The following is a 24,464-nucleotide window of genomic DNA, read 5'->3' on the forward strand; positions in this document are numbered from 1 at the left end:
CAATCTCAGTGTACAAAGAGCTAAATTAAAACTAATTACAAACTTCAGTTTCACTACAGTGTACAGTTTCATGACATGTGGGTACTTGTAATGGAGCACAACCTCTGTCACTGTGAATATGGTGATCTTAGATGACCTACGATTTCAGCAGATGTTCCTGTGTCAGGCTGCGTTTCCCACAGACGAGCAGAAACCTCACAAAAGACTGACAGAGAGGCACAGAGATGCTCACAAGTGTGAATAGCTCTCATGGTGGTCTTGTCTGCTAGGAATATTAATATTGAATATAAATAAATAAATATTAATATTAAACAGTCCTGCAGATATTGGTCTCACAGCAAGAGTTCTTTTTTTAATGTTGGGGGGGTCCCTCAGTTTAATGTGTGGGTGTATGGTGGCGTGCACAGTGGAGCATACTTTATGAAGGTGTTTTCTCTAGGAATAAGGCACCATTGGGGTGTGTGTGTGTGTGTGTGTTTGCGTGTTTACATGCACACAGGTATTCTCTTTGTGGCAGGTGTGTACATGCACACTAATTTACTCTTCTTTAGCTCTCTTTGGAATGTGTGTGTGTGTGTGTGTGTGTGTGTGTGTATCTCTGTTCCTGACTGTCCTTTACCTCTGTAGGTAAGGGGCCTGAAATCTTGTTGGCAGTGTGCGTGTGTGTGTGTGCCTGTGTGTGTGCGTGTGTGTGTGTGTGTCTGTGTGTGTGTGTGTGTGTGCGTGTGTATCTCTGTTCCTGACTGTCGTCTACCTCTGTAGGTAAGGGGCCTGAAACGTTGTTGGGAGTGTGTGTGTGTGTGTGTGTGTGTGTGTGTGTGTGTGTGTGTGAGTGTGCGTGTGTGTAAGTGTGTGTGTGTGTGTGTGTGTGTGTATATGTGAGAGTGTGTGTGGGCGTGTGTGAGTGTGTGTATCTTTTCCTAACTGTCCTTTATTCCTGTAGGTAAGGGGCCTGAAACTCTGTTTGCTGGTCAGAAGCTCAATGACAATGAGTGGCACTCTGTGAAAGTTGTGCGCAGAGGCAAAAACCTGCAGCTCTCCGTGGATAACGTCACTGTCGAAGGTACGTGTCTGGGCAGAGTCATACCTGCACGGCCCCTCCTACCCCTTCACCCACCCACACAAGTCAAGTAGTGTTTGCCATCACAGCCATAGATAGTGTGCAGTACACAGTGAGATGATGTCTCTGCTGGATAACGGCCTGTTTGACATGAATCAGTAACTGCGTCCAAGGCTGCAGACGGATGTTATGTGTGAGTATAACGTGCTGTGTACTGTCAGGATATGCAGTACTGTGTGAGCAACGTTAAAGTGTCTTAGTGTTGTAAACAAGTTAACTGAACACACATGATGTTTCAGAGTTTGACAGCCAGGGGGCAGAACACACATGGTGTTTCAGAGTCTGAGAGCCAGGGGCAGAAGCTGTTGGCCAGTCTGGCCGTCCTCCTGCAGGTGCTGGATATGTTGTGGATGGTGAGTTTTTCACAGGGGTGGAGGAGTTTCGACAATGTGTTCAACTGTTCACGTTATCATCAGGAGTCCTGTGGTCAGAGATGCCGAACCTCCTCGGGACCTTGTAGAACGTGGGGAGGATGGTGGGAAGGTGTTTGCCTTCGTGATGTGCCTGTACACATGCAGGCGATGCTGGACTCTCTTGGTTGTCATCAGTTGTCCTTGGTTTGTCCTTGGCTGTCCATGTGAGGTGTTTCATGTGATTTCTAAGGAACTTGGTGTTCATCACTTTCTCTAATGTGGAGCCATTTATGCGAATAAGGGAGTGATCATCATGGACTCAGCCGCAGTACTGGAAATGTTCAGTCAGATGAATCAGGGTCTGGGAAGCTTAAACTAGGACAGCAGGTGGAAGGGGAGACCAGTTCCACCTGTGAATCTCACCTGTCCCAGGAGATGAGCAGTAGAAAGGGTGGTGTCAAGTGTGGTGGTGGGGTAAACACAAAAAAAGTCTCAGGATTTATCATTGCTGTCTGGTGATCCAGATGATCTAATCAACATTTGTGGGTGTGGTCTGGCATTTCTGGGTATGGTTGGGTGTGGATAGGCCCCCACCCCTCTGTTCATGTAATCCTCCTCCACCACCCCCACCCCTCTGTGTCCCCCCCAGGCCAGATGACCGGCGCCCACACCCGCCTGGAGTTCCACAACGTGGAGACGGGCATCATGACCGAGAGGCGTTTCATCTCCATAATCCCGTCCAACTTCGTAGGGCACCTGCAGGGTCTGGTGGTGAATGGCGTGCCTTACCTGGACCAGTGCAAGAACGGAGACATCTCCTACTGCGAGCTGAACGCACGCTTTGGCCAGCGCCGCATCATCGCCGACCCCGTGACCTTTAGGAGCAAAGGCAGCTACCTGGCACTGGCCACACTGCAGGCCTACGCGTCCATGCACCTGTTCTTCCAGTTCAAGACCACCAGTACAGACGGGCTCATCCTCTACAACAGCGGTGATGGAAGTGACTTCATTGTAGTGGAGCTGGTGAAGGGGTGGGTCTCACACACACCCGCTCAGATACGATCACACACCACACATCACCCCGTGAGGGAGAACGTGCTAGAGCTAAAGAAAAAATAAAATGAGAAGAATTTCAAGTTCAATTTCAAAGTTCAAAGAGGCTTTTTTGTCATTTCAGCTATATACAAGTACACAACAAAAACGAGACAGTGTTCCTCCAGGACCATGGTGCAACACAAAACAACAGTGCAACAGACAACATGCTACACGAGTAGCATTCCCAATGGAATGGAAAATCCAAGGGTTAAACCTTAGAGAAACAGTCACAGTACTACCCCAATTTGCTACAAATGTTCATTAAGCTCTTATTTGTATCAGTTATGCTAGAGCTGTTCCATTTTTTACACTCTAAGGAAACTCAGTAAAACTCACTTGTATCACTTTAGTGGTGTTACGACTGAGGCTGGTTTTGTCTGCCACAGAAAACCCTGAATGATTCCAAATCCCTGTGATTCCAAGCCTATATTATTCCAGTGAGGACTGTCCTGGTGTCTCAAGGCACATTACATGGAACATTGCTGTAGTCTTTCCAGCGCTGTTCTATGACTGGACTCCTGTGTTTTGTACTGTGTGCCTCTTCATTTGGGATCTGTATTCAGACTCACTTCACAACTATTTTAACATGGACTTTTATTTTCATTCAGTTTTGTGTTGTCATGGCATAACACGGAAGCAGAACCGGTTCTGATGGGGCGAACCCAGTAGCTGACATCATTCTCAAAGCTCTTTCTCATGAGCCACTCCTGCGCTGTTACACTGGGATGGTTCAATCTCAGTGCAGGGATATTTACATGGTTTTTGTTTCCAGAATTGACAGCTTTATTTCCTTATCAATGGAAATGCAATGACATGTGTTGTGCGTAAGAGCTGAGCTGTAGTGTCTTTTGTCTCTGCAACCCTCATATCTTGTGCGTGCACTTGCTAAATTGTTTCCTTTCCTCCGGGGACTAAAGATTCTTCAGTGAGACTCATGAGCCAACCTGTCAGGGGAAAAACTGAATCAGACCAAACATATTTTGGGTCTTGTAGCTTGACTTTCACTTGTGCGCACGTGTGTGTGTTTAAATACGATCTGCATGTATTGACGTTGTGATGGTTTTTCTTGATTTACTGTGTTTTTCTCTCAGGTACATCCACTACGTGTTTGACTTGGGCAATGGACCATCTCTGATGAAGGGCAACTCAGACAAGCCTCTTAACGATAACCAGTGGCACAGTGTGGTGATGTCCCGTGACACCAGTAACATGCACACGCTCAAGATCGACTCGCACACTGTCACCCAGCACTCCAACGGAGCCCGCAACCTGGACCTCAAAGGTAGGGCTCGCACAATGTGCCTGGGTGTCACTAGGGAGAGTGCACACACACCCCAGCACACACACACATTACAAGGCTGGCTGTCTGTGATCATAACACAGGGTACCCTACAAGAGTGTGTCACAAACAGTAAGGCTGTTTGTTCCCAATACTGCATGAATTTATTGGTCCTAATACAGCACAGATATCCTCAGGTCATCCCCTGGTCATCCTCAGGTCATCTTCAGGTCATCCCCAGGTCATCCTCAGGTCATCCTCAGGTCATCTTCAGGTCATCCCCAGGTCATCCTCAGGTCATCCTCAGGTCATCCCCTGGTCATCCTCAGGTCATCTTCAGGTCATCCTCAGCAGTTCTCAGATTGTCATTCTTTCCAGTACTGGAGCCACAGTGTCATGGTGTACACAGTATCCATCTGTACATCACTGTATCTGGTCCTTAAGGAATCCATCTCTCTGGTTTGTTTATCCTGTCTAACTCTCATGTAGCTGACAGACACACCTGCTCCTCTGTGTAAGTTGATATTTAAGACGGTTTGCATTGAAGAGTTTGATTAGGCTGAAGACTAAATTCTGAAGGGCAGAACATCTTCAGGTCCTGAACATATCAGTCTGGGGATTAGCTGTAATTTAATTCAGCTAAATCAGTTGGGAATCTGTTGGCTCTTAAATAAAGTTAACATGTGGCTTCTTCAGCAGGAATCGAACAGCTCTGAAGGATCAGTGATCTTTTTTCACTCTTCTTTTAGTTAGTCAGTCAGATTCTCAATCATCACTACATGTCAATCCATTTCATATAAGACAATCCTGCAAATGAAGACTTGTAAAACCAGACTCTCGTATTGCTGCAGTGATGATCTCGCACCCAATGGCTTCCATCCCAGACTGGGTCCATGGGCACATGAATAAAGAACCTTATAAGATTCACAACCCAGAATAAGAACAGTGGAATCTGAATAAAGCAAAGATATTTGCATTTGTTGTTTCAAAGATTATGGGTGTGAGTGTGTGAGAGAGATTATGGGTGTGAGTGTGTGAGAGAGATTATGGGTGTGAGTGTGTGAGAGAGATTATGGGTGTGAGTGTGTGAGAGAGATTATGGGTGTGAGTGTGTGAGAGAGATTATGGGTGTGAGTGTGTGAGACGAAGGTAGGGAAGTAGATGTTTGGGAGCAGAACTGGTCAGTCTGGGGAAGATCTATATTTTTTGTCATGATTACGTTCTAGTGATGGAAAGCGGTGAAACGAGGGAATGAACAGAAATGAGAAATGGTCAGAGTCTGAGGGAGAGTGAGAGAAACCGGTCTTTAATCACTGTTCTTTTAGTTCAGCTTTTGATTAAAATGCCTGTTTACGATATGCAGTGAGGTCAGGGGGGAAAATAGCCTCTCGTTGTGATGATGGGAAACACACCAGCCCAACACACTGTGTGGATGGAGAGAGGCAGAGAGTCTAGCAGCTGCTCTGGGTTTGGCATGAGGCACACCAGAGCTGGGTTCTCTCTAGGTGACTGGAACTGCACACTCAGATCAGCTCACAGTCCTGATTTCTACATATTTGATGGAGGCCACACATGGCTTTCAACAGTGTGTGGAGGGACCCGTGACACTGTAGAGTGTGTGGAGGGGCCCAAGACACACTGTAGAGTGTGTTGAGGGGCCCCAGACATACTGTAGAGTGTGTGGAGGGGCCCCAGACACAACACAGAGTGTGTGGAGGGGTCCCAGACACAGCGGTCGTACTGGTGTGTGTGGGACAGGGTTTGGTCGAATATGTGTGTGTGGGACTGGGCATGGTCATATAGGTGTTTGTGGCACTGGGCGTGGTTGGATAGGCGTATTTGGGGGACTGGTTTGGTTGTATAGGTGTGTGTGTGGGACTGGGTGTGGTCGTATAGGTGTGCGTGTGGGACTGGCCGTGGTCGCATAGGTGTGTGTGTGGGACTGGGCGTGGTCGCATAGGTGTGTGTGTGGGACTGGGCGTGGTCATATAGGTGTTTGTGGGACTGGGCGTGGTTGGATAGGCGTATTTGGGGGACTGGTTTGGTTGTAAAGGTGTGTGTGTGGGACTGGCCGTGGTCGCATAGGTGTGCTTGTGGGACTGGGCATGGTCGTATAGGTGTGTGTATGGGACTGGGCGTGGTCGTATAGGTGTGCGTGTGGGACTGGGCGTGGTCGTATAGGTGTGCGTGTGGGACTGGGCGTGGTCGTATAGGTGTGCGTGTGGGACTGGGCGTGGTCGTATAGGTGTGCGTGTGGGACTGGGCGTGGTCATATAGGTGTGCGTGTGGGACTGGGCGTGGTCGTATAGGTGTGCGTGTGGGACTGGGCGTGGTCGTATAGGTGTGCGTGTGGGACTGGGCGTGGTCGTATAGGTGTGCGTGTGGGACTGGGCGTGGTCGTATAGGTGTGCGTGTGGGACTGGGCGTGGTCGTATAGGTGTGCGTGTGGGACTGGGCGTGGTCGTATAGGTGTGCGTGTGGGACTGGGCGTGGTCGTATAGGTGTGCGTGTGGGACTGGGCGTGGTCGTATAGGTGTGCGTGTGGGACTGGGCGTGGTCGTATAGGTGTGCGTGTGGGACTGGGCGTGGTCGTATAGGTGTGCGTGTGGGACTGGGCGTGGTCGTATAGGTGTGCGTGTGGGACTGGGCGTGGTCGTATAGGTGTGCGTGTGGGACTGGGCGTGGTCGTATAGGTGTGCGTGTGGGACTGGGCGTGGTCGTATAGGTGCGTGTGGGACTGGGCGTGGTCCTATAGGTGTGCGTGTGGGACTGGGCGTGGTCGTATAGGTGTGCGTGTGGGACTGGGCGTGGTCGTATAGGTGTGCGTGTGGGACTGGGCGTGGTCGTATAGTTGTGCGTGTGGGACTGGGCGTGGTCGTATAGGTGCGTGTGGGACTGGGCGTGGTCGTATAGGTGTGCGTGTGGGACTGGGCGTGGTCGTATAGGTGTGCGTGTGGGACTGGGCGTGGTCGTATAGGTGTGCGTGTGGGACTGGGCGTGGTCGTATAGGTGTGCGTGTGGGACTGGGCGTGGTCGTATAGGTGTGCGTGTGGGACTGGGCGTGGTCAAGTCTAAGCTCTTCTGCCTCTTCTGGGTTTTATTGTGCTATAGTAACACCAGAGAAACACAGTACTTTGTAAGAGTTCAACCCTCTTAAAAGGCCTCCGAATCTCATCTGAATTATAAACCACACGTTAATATTTTGTGCTGACGTGTTTTTACTTTAAAGGGTTGACCCTCAGCAGTCCGAACAGGAGACCACACAGCTAATGGCACCATAATCCCAGAGCTGGTTAGAAGGAACCCAGAGGCCTCTCTACCAACTGCTGATGACTAGAGTAATCAGTGTGAAGGAGACGGCCACTCTACCGTCAGCTTGTTCTGCCCATGTGGAGAGTCCTGCACCAGATCAGGACCTATTCTGTGCTACACAGCCACCATCTCCTGAAATGTAGAGTTCCTAGAGGCAAACGTTTTCTTTGGGAGGTGGTTAGAAAGAAGCCATTACTACAGAAATCCCACATCAATGCACATGTGGAGTTTGCCAGGAAGCTTTGGAGCAGCCCAGGTAAAATGTGGGATACGGTTTTGTTGTCAGATGAGAAACATAAAAAAAGGCTTACTGGCCACAATTCAAAATGTTGTGTGATACAAACTCTAAAACACCATGGAGCAAAATATTGAAAGATGGTGAATGACATCTTTACAACTACAGCTTGGGAGGAACATTGCGCTTCAGCAGAACAGTGATACCAAAGACAAGGCCAAAGCCACACAGGACTGTCTGAAGAACAAAAAGGTGAACATTCTGAGCAGGTTCTCAGTTCAGTCCAGAGTCTGGCACCATTTGAAAATTGTAGTTCACTAGTGTCATCCATCCAATCTGAGTGACCCAGAGTAGCTCTGCCAGAGAATGTGCTAAAATCCCTCCCCAGTGGTGTGCAGGGGTGGCCAAAACGTAGCTTTACATCTGTTGGATGGATACTGCAGCAGCGTAGCAGACTTATTTAAGATCTCCTGGCAAATATGCTTTCACTGACAAATTTATTTTGAGTATATGGTTTCCAATAAAATTACTGACTGGAACAATGTCATTTGTAAGCCACATGAATCTGGTGATTTAAGGGTCATGAGGACTTGTGTCTGGCATACAGGGCACTGCAGAGTCGAACGAGTACTTTAGAAGTGTGGAAACCTTTCCACCCCAATGCTGTGGGAAATCCCTGAGAAGCTGCTAATAGGAAGCATTGCTTATGAGGGACCAAGCATGCATTACAAGGTGGCAGGGGGTGTTAACATAACAGGGTTTTACCTGTGTTAGATTAGGGACAGCAGGAAGCCCAACACAGCAGGATGCAAATCGAAGAGCTGAGCAGGGAGACAGACGATGTTTTACAAATGTCCTGACGTCTTCAGCTCGCATTTACCATCATCCGCTTTTCTGAATGCATTCAGACAGGAATCTGCAGCTAAGTGACAGTTTCCAATAAAGAGGAATGCTGGGGAATACCGTGGGAATGCCACTGGAATACCGTGGGAATATGAGGGAATATGCAGTCGGCTCAGTGAAGTTCAGACACATCGGATCTCCTGAGGACCAGCTGTTTTTTAATTTGAACAAGGCAGACCGGCATAACTGGAGAAATCCAGAAGTGATGGAGTGTGAGTGCTGATAGATGAGCTACTTGATATGACCCCTTAATTGTGAGCTATGGCATGGTGGCATTTATAGAGCACTTAGTAATTCAGACATGATTCCAGTACGTAGTCCGACTGCAAGTCAGCGGTCAGATGTTTTTTCTGTTGAATAATTAGTGTGACGGTAGACCACAAACATAAAATAGTATCGTATTCAAATTCTTGCAATTATACTCCTCCAGTTCAGAAAGGGTTCGTTTTCTTAACCCTCCCTGAGGTGGACACTCTTGCCAAGCAGACTGACGACTGATCTCGACTGAGTGCCAGGAACCAAGCTGCAGCTGGTCCCTCATCCACACGCCTCTGTTGACACGCAAACGACATGCACACAACACGCACATGCACGCTATCATGCATCTCTGCCTAATTTGTGTGAGTGTGATTTGAGATGCTGCTGTCTTACTGGTCTATGGGGTCAGACCCAGCTCCAATGGAATAGTCCAGGCAGCAAATTGGACCTGAAGGACAGGAAATCAGGAAGAGGGTGGAGGATTAAGAAAGAGGGAAAAGGAAGAAGAACATGTTGGGGGCTTAGGCTGGTAGACCAGGAGGCCGAGGTCTCTGAAGCAGGTTTGCAGTGTTCGCATACAACTGTTAGATCATGGTATGTTCATTTGTCTTTATTGTTTCATCTTATGAGCTTGCGCTGGTGTACCAGCAAATAGCACTGAATGTTTGCTGGAGAGCTGTATAACACCTGCACTGTGTCCCTGAGCGTTTGCTCGGGGATTGTGTAACATCCCCACAAATTGTTTTATTGAGCATTTGCATGTGTAGCGCCATGGTACAAAATGTCCGTATTTAACAGAGGATCTTAAAACTGCCCTTATAGTTTTGCTACAGTTCCACCTGGATCCCTCTAAACCCTCGTCAGAAAGCAAACACTGTGGCCTGTGGCCTTGAGAAGCTCAGGGACGTGGGTGCGGGGGTCCAGCTCGCGCGTGCGTGGGCACGGGGGTCCAGCTCGGCTGGGTGAACAAGAGAGAACCAGGTAGGTTTGCTACCGGGGAACACGGCACCCGTTAGAGGGGACAGAAGACGATTCATCTGACCCTTCAAATCAAAATCCAGGAAGATGTAAGATATTGCAAAGTGAAGGTGATGGTTAAGATGCAATGAGAGAAATGTAAGTGCATGTTGGTAAGTGTAAATATAACTGTGAAAACTAAAATATCTGCGCTTTCCCAAGGTAAAGCAAACCAGAGAGAAAGAGGCAGACAGGTGAGTGAGGAGGAGTTGGGGGTGGGGGAGAGAGAGAGAGAGAGAGAGAGAGAGAGAGAGAGAGAGAGAGAGAGAGAGAGAGAGAGAGGACTGGGAGAGAGGGAGAAAGAGAGAGGGAGAAAGAGAGAGAGAGAGAGAGAGGGAGGGAGAGAGGACTGGGAGAGAGAAAGAGAGAGAGAGAGGGAGAGAGAGAGGGAGAGAGAGAGGGAGGGAGAGAGAGAGAGAGAGAGGGAGAGAGAGGGAGGGAGAGAGAGAGAGAGAGAGAGGGAGAGAGAGAGAGAGGACTGGGAGAGAGGGAGAAAGAGAGAGAGAGGGAGAGAGAGAGGGAGGGAGAGAGAGAGAGAGAGGACTGGGAGAGAGAGAGAGGGAGGGAGAGAGAGAGAGAGGACTGGGAGAGAGAGAGAGAGAGGGAGGGAGAGAGAGAGGGAGGGAGAGAGAGAGAGAGGGAGAGAGAGGGAGAGAGAGAGAGGGAGAGAGAGAGGGAGAGAGAGAGAGAGGGAGAGAGAGAGAGGGAGGGAGAGAGAGGGAGAGAGAGGGAGGGAGAGAGGACTGGGAGAGAGAAAGATTTCAAAGCACTACTGAATCTGGTGTTGCAGGGGGAAAAAGCGTTGCTTCTGCTAAAATCCTGCTGGCATTGTTGATTAGCTCTGGTTTTGTATGTAGAGTGGTGCTGTAATTGCTAGATGTTACTGGTACCATCCTTCTGACAGGGTTTTAAAGGGACTTTGATTCCAGTAAGTAGGTGGTATTGGTGTGTCCCTCTGCCCTTAGTGCGGTCCTGCCTGTCTGCTTTAATCTGAGCATAGCTCTTCACACGCTGCAGCTGGGTGACACAGATTGGAACAGAATGTTTGTCGTCTAGTAAACACGGCGCTAGTGTTGGACAGGGGCAAGCTTCTGGCTGCATGAACGCATCGCCTGACGGTTGGGTTAATCATCTACACTGTGTATGCATATTGTGCAAACCTATTCGTGTGTCCCACTTTTTGTGTCCCTAAAAGGGAATTAGCTTGAGATTGGGCTCGGCGAGGACAAAGTGGCCTTCTGTCTTTGTCAAATGCATGTTGAACCTGTGCAGTGGGGGAATGTGGTCCTGTCTCACTAAATGGAGTCCCCCCCGCCTTTCTGAGTCTGAGTGCTTTAGTGAACGGAGTGCTGAGAGACTGTCACTTTGCATTTGTAAGGCCCTAAAACATGAAAGCCATAGGAGTAGATCATATTATATAAGGGGTATATTATATAAGGGGTAGATCATATTATATAAGGGGTAGATCATATTATATCAGGGCCAGATCATATTATATAAGGGGTACATCATATTATATAAAGGGTAGATCATATTATATAAGGGGTATATTATATAAGGGGTAGATCATATTATATCAGGGCCAGATCTTATTATATAAGGGGTATATTATATAAGGGGTAGATCATATTATATAAGGGGTATATTATATAAGGGGTAGATCATATTATATAAGGGGTAGATCCTATTATATAAGGGGTATATTATATAAGGGATAGATCATATTATATAAGGGGTAGATCATATTATATCAGGGCCAGATCTTATTATATAAGGGGTAGATCATATTATATAAAGGGTAGATCATATTATAATAGGGAGTATATTATATAAGGGGTAGATCATATTATATCAGGGCCAGATCATATTATATAAGGGGTACATCATATTATATAAAGGGTAGATCATATTATATAAGGGGTATATTATATAAGGGGTAGATCATATTATATCAGGGCCAGATCTTATTATATAAGGGGTATATTATATAAGGGGTAGATCATATTATATAAGGGGTAGATCATATTATATCAGGGCCAGATCATATTATATAAGGGGTACATCATATTATATAAAGGGTAGATCATATTATATAAGGGGTATATTATATAAGGGGTAGATCATATTATATCAGGGCCAGATCTTATTATATAAGGGGTATATTATATAAGGGGTAGATCATATTATATAAGGGGTATATTATATAAGGGGTAGATCATATTATATAAGGGGTAGATCCTATTATATAAGGGGTATATTATATAAGGGATAGATCATATTATATAAGGGGTAGATCATATTATATCAGGGCCAGATCTTATTATATAAGGGGTAGATCATATTATATAAAGGGTAGATCATATTATAATAGGGAGTATATTATATAAGGGGTAGATCATATTATATCAGGGCCAGATCATATTATATAAGGGGTACATCATATTATATAAAGGGTAGATCATATTATATAAGGGGTATATTATATAAGGGGTAGATCATATTATATCAGGGCCAGATCTTATTATATAAGGGGTATATTATATAAGGGGTAGATCATATTATATAAGGGGTATATTATATAAGGGGTAGATCATATTATATAAGGGGTAGATCCTATTATATAAGGGGTATATTATATAAGGGATAGATCATATTATATAAGGGGTAGATCATATTATATCAGGGCCAGATCTTATTATATAAGGGGTAGATCATATTATATAAAGGGTAGATCATATTATAATAGGGAGTATATTATATAAGGGGTAGATCATATTATATCAGGGCCAGATCATATTATATAAGGGGTACATCATATTATATAAAGGGTAGATCATATTATAATAGGGAGTATATTATATAAGGGGTAGATCATATTACATAGATTACATTATATAAGATTTTATTATATAGATTATATTATATAAGGTTATATCGATGATATGATATTATATGGAGTTTAGACTGGTCTTACTAGAAGAGTGCTTCCAGTTCTGAGTCTGAAGTAACCTGACATTTGCATTTTTACTTCTCCTTTTACCTCCTTTTCCTCGCTGGGGAATTACGCGGAACATTTGTTTGTTGTTGTGTGTGGTGAGGAGGCTCCTGAGCTGGGCATCAGAATCACCACAGACTCTGCCTAGGAGACACGGTAGGCCCGGAGACACAGTAGTCCAGCTCTATGTGGGAATTAAAAGTGCTTTTTCTTCACCTTTGGGCTGCAGGTGCCTGATAGCTCTGGTGTGACTATAGGTTGTCATGACAACCAAGCAGGCACAGGCCTGAACATGTTAGTTTTAATATAGTCTTAGACCAAACCCCACTTGAGAAGACCAATTCCCAGCCAATGACAGCAGAGAAAGGATTTTAACCTTTAACCTTTAGTACAACAACACGTGTGGTGGTGCACAAGGATGACTGGTCTTGTATATCTGGTCCTTTATCAACATTTATCAGCAGAACAGATTTCTGGGATTTGTGGTTTGCATACAAACACTATGAGTGAATACTGCAACATCAGGGATGCTGGGTTAGGAGAGAGGAGAAGTCATGTGATGTGCTAATTAGTATGATTTTCACACGTAACCAAAGACATAAGCAGCAAGTGGTAAGATGATTTGATATGGTGAGAATCTGCATAATATCTGGAGGATTTGGTGTTGAGAGTGTCCATGCAAGTGCCTTCAGTTTCATAAGCACCCGCTGGTGAATATGAATATATGAATATTTGATTATGAAAACGAATATCTGAATATTGGGCAATGCCAGGTATTGATTTTAATTGTTGTTTAAATACAGATAAGTTCAACATTTGTCTATTAATGCCTGCAAGTCAGATAATAAATACAATGTACAGTCCCGTTGCTCTGATGGTGGTTGTGTCAGTGCACCACTGAAATAAGGAGGACGTAGCTCACGGGCTAACGTAGGGTTAAACACGACAACCAACAACAACTACACAAGACTTTATATACATAAACCCTAGCGAAACGAAACAAGGAACAGGTGTGAGACGGGGGGGGGGGGGGCTATGCAGACACACACACACACACACACACACTCACACACACACACAGACGTCTGGCATGAGGGGGATGTACTGTGACAGTGATCAATGTGCAAATTCTAACAACCTACCCTTTGAGGAGTGTAGGCTCTGAATTAACACCCCTCTCTCCCTTTTAGGAGTGCACACTCGGAACAATTTACATTTACATTTACGGCATTTAGCAGACGCTCTTATCCAGAGCGACTTACAAAAGTGCTTAATAGTGAATAAAAGTGAATAATAACACACCCCATCTCTCTTTTAGATACCAGATGACCAGAGAGGTCAAGGTTAAGTAGGACAGCCTTTATCAGCTAAGGCTGAGAATTCACTAGTGTGTTACTCTAAAGTTACTTTGATCTGGGGCTTGTTTTGCTGATGCAGAATACAGAATTTTGGGGGATTAACTGAAAATCCATTTTTCAGAATGACTGCATTAAATCAGAAAATGAGATACAAACAAACAAACAAACAAGTGAGTATCGAAAGCCTTAACCTGCTGGAGCCATAGTGAAGAGATGTTGGGCCAAAGCAAGGGGCTACTGACAACCCTAATATGTTCCATAGCGAGCAAAATGGAGCAATCAGATTGGACATGACTCTAGAGTCGGCGCATTTTCAGCCAATGATGCAGAAGATTATTGAAAATGGAGATGGTCCCTGTGGGCCTTGTTGATGGCGGATTGGTCAGCCATCGATCCATGAGATTCTGGTAAATGACATTTGATTGGCTATTGATCCGTTTGTGTTCTATTGATCATGATCATTCTGATAATGATCTTAGATTTGCAACTACCTACACACCCAGAAATGTTCTTTCTTTCTTTGTTCTGGTTCCTGAAGAGCCCAGCAGTGTTTCTTGCGTCAGGACAGGAGGTGTTTTTACATTCTGTGATGCTGAGGTCGAAGGGCAGTAATCGATCATGATGTTTTACTTCAAAGATTCTAAGAGGGAGAACAAAGTTACTTTTTCCTTTGCTAAATAAGACAAATGTAGCTGTAGTGCAGTGTTTTTTTCAAAGTGCTTTTAAGAAGTGGAGCAGCTCTCCCTCTGATACAGCTGCTGGGCCCTTAACTACGACTTAAAAAAAATTGTGTTTCAGACAAAGTGTAGCTGATTGGCTGATTGGTCCTCCCAAACTCTTTATCATGCAGAAATGTTTAGTGCAGGATTGGATGACATACCTGTCATTAAGAAATGCATGCCAATAGGAATGTCCCTTGGGATCAGTAGGCAGTAAATGAACATTTTTGCTGCATTAAAATGCTGCTGAAACAGTGGATTGGACTGACACATGGTTATCAAGATGCTTGTGGAGAGGGATGTTGTCACGTAGTTTTGCTGACCATGTTTAAAGTTTGGTGTGGAATATGAACATAGAAATTAACTGATTTCAGTAAGTAACACTTCTGTAACCACATTATCAGTTCTGTAACAACATTGTCAGCTCTGTAACCACAATATCACTTCTGTAACCACATTATCAGTTCTGTAACAACATTGTCAGCTCTGTAACCACAATATCACTTCTGTAACCACATTATCAGTGCTGTAACAACATTGTCAGCTCTGTAACCACAATATCACTTCTGTAACCACATTATCAGTGCTGTAACAACATTGTCAGCTCTGTAACCACAATATCACTTCTGTAACCACATTATCAGTGCTGTAACAACATTGTCAGCTCTGTAACCACAATATCACTTCTGTAACCACATTATCAGTGCTGTAACCACAGTAAGGAGCATTTTGCCCTCTGAAAGTGCTGACGTTTGTCACCATTGTCAGCTTTGTCACTTTCTTACATAACCATTGCCTCCAGAATCTCCTGTCTCAGAGAGAGATCACACTAATCGGGTCTTCGGTAGAATCTTTGTTTTTAAGGGTTACAGAAACTGACAGAATTGCTCAAGTGGTTAAAAAAAGACATCTCTAAAACACAATAATGAGCATAGAATAGCTGAGGTGTGTAAGAGAGAGAGGGTTGTTTATTATAATGAAGCCTTTCCAATAAAAAAACAAACCAAACCATGGATAATGTACTCAGCATGAAAGGGACATATAATACACACACACACACACACACACACACACACAAGCACACCTGTGGAATTAAGGGACGTGTGTGTGTGTGTGTGTGGTGTTAATCAGTGCCTCGTTCAACCTTCACACATGGTTACTCATGCACTTCTTGGACACCAGGCCCTCTTTGTGGTGTGTGTGTGTGTGTGTGTGTGTGTGTGTGTGTGTGTGTGTGTGTGTGTGTGTGTGTGTGTGTGTGTGTGAGTGCTTGCGTGCGCATGTGCGCCAGGTCAGTGAGCATGGCAGATTGGCACAACTGAGTGCCAAATATATCCACATACACCCACCCTCCACTGGTGCAGGCAGGAAATAATTTCAGGGTGTGTGTGTGTGTGTGCAGAAACAGAAACATTACTGCGTGCATTAGCCTGTGTGTGCATGCGAACATGTGTGTTTGCAGTCCTGCCACTGTGATGGCCCACGCAATACCAGCTGTTATTCACACACCTGTGACGTCACCACTGCAATGTTCTCTCCAAATCACTGTATAGAAATTTGAGTTTGAAAATAGTGTGGAATGATGCACTACCGTGGTGTAGCCGTAACGTGGCAACTAACATTGCATAAACTAGCTTCTACGACTTAGCTGTACCTGTTCTAGCAGAAACAGTCCTTTAAAATGCAGTTTAATATTCAAGGTTTTCCCCCCTAAAAAGTATTTATATGGTTGCATATGTAAGAGCCCTTTTAAAAGGTCTGTGCGTGCCGCACAGAACTCCTCCTATAGCCTACATTACACTGTGGTGTAGTCACAATAATACTGCATCTCTGTTGTGCTGAATATAATCACAATAATGATGATGATGATAAAAACAAATGTTAGAGAGAGAGAGAGAGATTGCATGCAAAGAGGAGAAACAACTTCCGTTGTGTACAAAACAGCATCCAATGTGTACAAATTAAGGACATTTAAATAAAAGGTGGTTTGGACAAGCATGAATACATTAAAATAGCATTTAATTACAATCAGAATCAGGCTTTATTGGCAAAGTATGCTCACACATACAAGGAATGTTTTCTATTTATGCATAGTTGCTTATACACAGTAAAAGACACATGTCCAACACACACACACACACACACACACAGAGCCATGCTTGCGTACATGTGTATCTGCTTCAGTGCTGCAGATGGGAGTTGTAGAATGATAAAGTAAATAAATCAAATGAGTACATAGGCAGATAAAGGTGAAGTATTATGTCAAGATTAAGGTGTGTGTGTGTGTGAGTAATTATGCTTATTAGGGGTAGTTATGCGCATTCTGATTACGTTCCTAATTAAACTGTGCTGTTTAACTACGCCCTTTTAATAGACTGTGCCCAGTTTCACGTCCTGATGATTTTGGGTAATTATCCCTCCTTGTCGTCCTCGTGGGATTCTTTTGGAATTAGGAGGGAATTTCCACCGCTGGTCCTCGCTGATAAAATGCGACCTTGTCCGGGTGTGGACATTGTCTGTCCTTCTGGCGCTAAAATCCAGGAATATGAGTTTTGTCCGCAGTTATCAAAAGGGAATTGATCGATTTGTTTCGGGCCGTGTGACGGCCTTCTCGAGCCTGTTTTGACGTAATTCGGTGAATGTGTTGCCATGGTAATGTTGATCCGATGTTAGGTCTGAGTGCAGCATTACTTGGATTGGTTAAATTAAGACGTACATTTGTCAGCAGTTTGCTGTTAATGGCCCAAATGTTCAGGTGTTGCCGAATGAAGACTCTCTTTGAGGTCTCTCTGTCTCTCTGAGTTCTGTGTGCTAGCAAACACACCCCCTTCCTTCCACTGATGCAAGATTGCTCTGTGCGTTGTTGGTCATGCTGCCACCTGCTGGATTGGAATGGTACCTACCAATACTAGATCTCTGGGCTTCACCAAGTACTGGCCTGGGTGGGCTAGCAGGTGACTTAAACGTACCAACATCAGACGGCAACCTCTCCTCCTACTTATTTCACTGTTTCTGATATATCCCCTCTGAGGACCGACCGAGTCAAGATAATGAAAGCTTGAAACAAGTTATTTGTTCATGATGTGTAACTGCATGAATATCTTTTGGTTATGCAGTGATTAACATCCTGGAATGTTTTATGCATTGATCAGTCTGACATTATCAGGAATTTTAAGTCTCTCTAAGTGTAATTAAAGCCAGTGAGGGGTGTCGACACTCACTGTGCATTGATTAAGTGTATTTTAATGCTTTACAAACTTTGCATTAAATAAGTGCCTTAATGTTCGCATGTGTTCAGTGATGTTTGATACTCAAGATTTCAAACCGGCTCTGTAAAACTCTTTAGAAGGGAAGATGTCGTGATCGTGGGTGGCTTTATTGATAAAAGTGTCCTCAAATGAATGATCTCAAGGTGGTGCATTTCTCTCTCTCTCTCTCTCTCTCTCTCTCTCTCTCTCTCTCTCTCTCCCTCCACCCCCTTCTTTCATTTTCAATTCAATCTCTCACTCCCTCTCTCATTCCACCTCTTATTCCCCCTCTTTGCATTCAGTGTCAATTCTAAAATATGGAAGAGTGATTTACTGTAGTTAGCCAAACCCAGGTTAGACAGTTACCTAGCCACTTTGTTGGTTTGGAACGGATGAACATTTAAAGATCATGATGAGCACAGATTTATATTTTATATGTCACATTTAATGGTAATATTGGAGGAGGGTTTGTTGCTAGCTAGCCTGCGTTAGCATGGCAGTGTTGTGAGGGTTTGAGTAGGTTACAGTAGGGTGTGAGGGTTTGAGTAGGTTACAGTAACCTGTGAGGGTTTGAGTAGGTTACAGTAGGGTGTGAGGGTTTGAGTAGGTTATAGTAGGGTGTGAGGGTTTGAGTAGGTTACAGTAAACCTGTGAGGGTTTGAGTAGGGTACAGTAGCCTGTGAGGGTTTGAGTAGGTTACAGTAACCTGTGAGGGTTTGAATAGGTTACAGTAACCTGTGAGGGTTTGAGTAGGTTACAGTAGGGTGTGAGGGTTTGAGTAGGTTACAGTAGGGTGTGAGGGTTTGAGTAGGGTACAGTAAATCTGTGAGGGTTTGAGTAGGTTACAGTAACGTGTGAGGGTTTGAGTAGGTTACAGTAAATCTGTGAGGGTTTGAGTAGGTTACAGTAACGTGTGAGGGTTTGAGTAGGTTACAGTAACGTGTGAGGGTTTGAGTAGGTTACAGTAGGGTGTGAGTAGGTTACAGTAACCTGTGAGGGTTTGAGTAGGTTACAGTAGGGTGTGAGGATTTGAGTAGGGTACAGTAACCTGTGAGGGTTTGAGTAGGTTACAGTAGGGTGTGAGGGTTTGAGTAGGTTACAGTAACCTGTGAGGGTTTGAGTAGGTTACAGTAGGGTGTGAGGGTTTGAGTAGGTTACAGTAACCTGTGAGGGTTTGAGTAGGTTACAGTAACGTGTGAGGGTTTGAATAGGTTACAGTAACCTGTGAGGGTTTGAGTAGGTTACAGTAACCTGTGAGGGTTTGAGTAGGTTACAGTAGGGTGTGAGGGTTTGAGTAGGTTACAGTAACCTGTGAGGGTTTGAGTAGGTTACAGTAGGGTGTGAGGGTTTGAGTAGGGTACAGTAACCTATGAGGGTTTGAGTAGGTTACAGTAGGGTGTGAGGGTTTTAGTAGGTTACAGTAACCTGTGAGGGTTTGAGTAGGTTACAGTAACGTGTGAGGGTTTGAATAGGTTACAGTAACCTGTGAGGGTTTGAGTAGGTTACAGTAACCTGTGAGGGTTTGAGTAGGTTACAGTAGGGTGTGAGGGTTTGAGTAGGTTACAGTAACCTGTGAGGGTTTGAATAGGTTACAGTAACCTGTGAGGGTTTGAGTAGGTTACAGTAGGGTGTGAGGGTTTGAGTAGGGTACAGTAAATCTGTGAGGGTTTGAGTAGGTTACAGTAACGTGTGAGGGTTTGAGTAGGTTACAGTAAATCTGTGAGGGTTTGAGTAGGTTACAGTAACGTGTGAGGGTTTGAGTAGGTTACAGTAACGTGTGAGGGTTTGAGTAGGTTACAGTAGGGTGTGAGTAGGTTACAGTAACCTGTGAGGGTTTGAGTAGGTTACAGTAGGGTGTGAGGATTTGAGGAGGGTACAGTAACCTGTGAGGGTTTGAGTAGGTTACAGTAGGGTGTGAGGGTTTGAGTAGGTTACAGTAACCTGTGAGGGTTTGAGTAGGTTACAGTAGGGTGTGAGGGTTTGAGTAGGGTACAGTAACCTATGAGGGTTTGAGTAGGTTACAGTAGGGTGTGAGGGTTTTAGTAGGTTACAGTAACCTGTGAGGGTTTGAGTAGGTTACAGTAACGTGTGAGGGTTTGAATAGGTTACAGTAACCTGTGAGGGTTTGAGTAGGTTACAGTAACGTGTGAGGGTTTGAATAGGTTACAGTAACGCGTGAGGGTTTGAGTAGGTTACAGTAACCTGTGAGGGTTTGAGTAGGTTACAGTAACCTGTGAGGGTTTGAATAGGTTACAGTAACGCGTGAGGGTTTGAGTAGGTTACAGTAACCTGTGAGGGTTTGAGTAGGTTACAGTAGGGTGTGAGGGTTTGAATAGGTTACAGTAACCTGTGAGGGTTTGAGTAGGTTACAGTAACGTGTGAGGGTTTTAGTAGGTTACAGTAACGCGTGAGGGTTTGAGTAGGTTACAGTAACCTGTGAGGGTTTGAGTAGGTTACAGTAACGTGTGAGGGTTTGAATAGGTTACAGTAACGCGTGAGGGTTTGAGTAGGTTACAGTAACCTGTGAGGGTTTGAGTAGGTTACAGTAACCTGTGAGGGTTTGAGTAGGTTACAGTAGGGTGTGAGGGTTTGAGTAGGGTACAGTAACCTATGAGGGTTTGAGTAGGTTACAGTAACGTGTGAGGGTTTTAGTAGGTTACAGTAACCTGTGAGGGTTTGAGTAGGTTACAGTAACGTGTGAGGGTTTGAATAGGTTACAGTAACCTGTGAGGGTTTGAGTAGGTTACAGTAACGTGTGAGGGTTTGAATAGGTTACAGTAACGCGTGAGGGTTTGAGTAGGTTACAGTAACCTGTGAGGGTTTGAGTAGGTTACAGTAACGTGTGAGGGTTTGAATAGGTTACAGTAACGCGTGAGGGTTTGAGTAGGTTACAGTAACCTGTGAGGGTTTGAGTAGGTTACAGTAGGGTGTGAGGGTTTGAGTAGGGTACAGTAACGTGTGAGGGTTTGAGTAGGTTACAGTAACCTGTGAGGGTTTGAGTAGGTTACAGTAGGGTGTGAGGGTTTGAGTAGGGTACAGTAACGTGTGAGGGTTTGAGTAGGTTACAGTAAAGTGTGAGGGTTTGAGTAGCATGTGAGGGCTTTTTTTTTTTGGTAGATGGGTGGAATGTCAACGAATTATTTCATAACCGGGTCTTATATTACCAAACACTCTGGTGAACAGGAAAGCCCATTACAGTTGCGAGAATGTTCTGGGGAAGGTTACAGGAAGGTTCTGCACTGCGTTTGTATTGCGTTTGGGTCAGCGGCTAGTTCAAACCCCATCACCGCCAAGTTGCCACTGTTGGTCCCCTGAGCAACACCCTTAACCCTCAGTTGCTCAAGTTGTACTCAGTCATAATTGTTAGTAGCATTGGGTAAAAGTGTCAGCCAACTTATTACATAAATGTAAAAGTGCATCATACACAGAAAAAACCTTTATCAGAAGTGCTGTGAAATGAATGTGTGTGTGTGTATGTCTGAGAGAGAGAAGGAGAATTACAATCTTTTTTAGCTTTTTGTTTTGTTTCTGTGTGGTACTTAGGCACAGGTATAGTGTGTCAGGTTGAAGTTGTGTGCAGTGTCTCCGCAGTAGCAGTGAAACAGCGCTACCACAGGGACTGTAATGAGCTACGACAGGGTTTAGAAACAGCAGCTCTTTAGGGACTCAGTCTGGCGCACAGTTCGCGTCTCCCAGCTGCTGACAGATCTAAACACATTACTAGCTCATATCATAACCTTGCAGGTTTTCATACGTAACCACACTGCAGTACAGTACAAGGTGTTATAAAATCACAGAGCCTTCGGAATCTGCTCATTATTTCTTATTAAGTTTGTGTTTTATGTCTGTTAGGGTGGGGCTAAGTTGGTCTTTGTTGCTTTGTTGCTTCCCTTCACTTCTCTTTCTGTAACTGCTCATTCATCACAACATTAGACTCCAACATAAGGATGAGTTAATGAGTTATCTGTTAACAAGTTAATGTCTGTTATGACTTAACGAGCTCAATAGTTATTTGGGTTTGACGCTGGCTCACAACCACACGACTGTGTCTGTCTACTGTTGTCTTTTCGTCTCTGGCATCTCCTGTGTGTCGCTCTGCCTTCTTTGAGCCTTCTTGTCCTTCTTGTTAATCAGATGTATTTGCACCTCTGCCCTGCTCTGCCTCCCCAGGAGAGCTGTACATCGGTGGTGTGGGCAAGACCATGTATAACAGTCTGCCCAAGCTGATAGCATCCCGTGACGGCTACCAGGGCTGCCTGGCGTCCGTCGACCTGAATGGGAGATTGCCAGACCTGATCGCAGACGCCCTCCACAGAGTGGGCCAGGTGGACCGAGGATGTGATGGTCAGTGACCTTACCAATATGGCTGACATGCACTGCACACTGTTTTATGACTTCACATATGTGGTATAAAAATGGAGCTCATTTAAATAATACATTCCAATTAAGAACTTATTAATTAATCATGAATAAATATAATAAATACCTGACGCTGTCACATAAAGGATTAACCTGTACTGTAGTGCACCAGCAGCAGCATCACAATGTGCAGCACAACTGTCCTGTTTTGGTGTAACTGTGAAGACACTTCCTGCTTGAAAAAGTGTGGTGTAACTACACAAAATATCAATCAAAGTGACGGCACATACAAATTCATGAACGCTATACACTTTCAGAAAACACAAAATGACAACACATGCTAATTCAAACTCCTGCAACTTCAGAAATGCTGGAAATCCAGTCACACACAATGGAAGTGTTGTTTGTTTCCGGGGGACAAAGAAAAGGGATGAACATGAACAACTAGTGATGAGAAATGTATATCTGCCATTCCCACGGTTTTGTCAATGGTATTATGGAACAGAATTAACAACTGCCCTCTGCGTGCTGCACATTCTTGCGTGTGTTGCTACTGTCAGTTGTAAAGAAGGCTGCTAAAACAAAATCCCATTCAACAAACAACCTGACCCTGAACTAGCTACAGAACTACAGTCAGTGTTTAACTATTTTACAATCCAGTTCATCCTAATGAGATACTGTCTAATACAACTCCGTTTCTGTCTATATACCTACATTGAGTGTTATTGATTTCATGCCATATTTTATAGGTATGTAAAAACATAAACTAAACTGGTCACTGTAGCAGACCAGCTAAACTATCATGAAAATGTAGCCCATGCAGTAAAGTCCCTCTGGAGCTAGTTAGCTAACTAGGTGTTAATTCAGAAATGCAGTCGTGTTAAATTGGCTTTTTATCAGTGTTCTTTAAGGCTGCATTCTGTACAACCTAGAAACATTAAATATGTAAGAATGCAGAAGATGAATAGATCGATTCATTCTGTATCAGTCTAACTGATATAACGACATAACAGTGGGAACTGCAGATATAATTATTTTCCATCATCTCTGTGGTTACCGCTGGTCTCACAGGAGTCCACCCCCTGTGAGTGTCCTCCAGAAACACTTCCGCTGTGTTGTGGCTGGATTTGCAACGTTTCTAAAGTTGCAAGCGTTTGTTGAATTTGCACCGTGTTTCTAAAAGCGTACATTTTCATTTAGATGAATTTGCTTTGTGTAATTGCAGCATTTTTTTTAAATGAGCAGCATGATGGGTCTTCAGGGCTGTCGTAGAAAACCCCCAACTGCACAAAACATTTGCTTGGAAAATACTCATCAGAACCCCCCACTAACTGCATGTAAGCAAACATCACTCGAACTTTAATTTGACAGGCTCATCTGGAATGCTCTTTTCTTTAAATGGCATCGATCCACCCTTCCATGGAGAGTTGGATAGTAGGGTTGGCCAGCAATACTAAAGACAGACACAACAATGATTAGTGATCTTTCTTTGTACCTGTAAGCCAGGCTCACTGTTTGTTTGTTTGTTTGTTTGTTTGTTTGTTTGTTTTCTGCTGTGATTTCCCACCAGAGCCGATCTCATTTCGGTTTTACTCCTGCCAAAACAACCTTATTACCTGGACCCAGATGCCCCCAAACACCCGCCCATACAACTCGCATTCTGACATCTCTACTTCACAAAACATTAAAACTCAATCAAGTGTTTAAGCTGATCACGCCAGGCTGTGTTTTCTACAATTTGGCAACATTATTGGATTCTGTATTGCCTGGGTTTGTTTTGACATCTGTGGAGTTGTTCTCCAAATTTAATGGACGACTTACAATTGTGTTGTCAGACTTCATTACCTGGGCATTTTTTTTCCTCTGGAATTGCCTCTGATGGTGCTAGATGACGCCAGCCTGATGATGTGAAAATTAGCAAAGCATAACGGCAGTTGTGTTCTCTGCTCTATCATGAATCCTGCATAGAGTCAAAAGAGTTCGCTGTTTCCATTCTTAAATAGAGAAATGCTGTAAGGGAGAGAGAGATGAGGAAGGTAGATGAAACAGAGAGGGTGTGAAGTGCAGGCCACGGTGTGTAGGGAGCTTATCCCAGCCCGTGGCGGGGCATGGAGTCATTCCCTGGCCTGCTCCTACCACACTCTGGGTCAGAGCGCTGAACTGGGGACTTAGATTCCCTATGTTCAATGTGAAAAGTTCTAATAGGTTTTAAA

At 44.5% G+C, this 24,464-nt stretch overlaps 1 protein-coding gene across 1 annotated transcript in view; it reads left to right on the top strand.

Moving 5' to 3' along the window:
- The window catches only part of LOC113589578 (neurexin-2-like), a 590,991-nt gene that overhangs the window by 340,220 nt on the left and 226,307 nt on the right, over nt 1-24,464 (top strand). Inside the window, 4 exon segments of the mRNA XM_035530023.1 lie at nt 944-1,063; nt 2,123-2,504; nt 3,660-3,850; nt 22,063-22,236. Coding sequence (XP_035385916.1) covers nt 944-1,063; nt 2,123-2,504; nt 3,660-3,850; nt 22,063-22,236 — 867 coding nt within the window.

This window comes from Electrophorus electricus, chromosome 9, assembly GCF_013358815.1.
Source record: "Electrophorus electricus isolate fEleEle1 chromosome 9, fEleEle1.pri, whole genome shotgun sequence".
Classification (NCBI taxonomy): Eukaryota; Metazoa; Chordata; class Actinopteri; order Gymnotiformes; family Gymnotidae; genus Electrophorus; species Electrophorus electricus.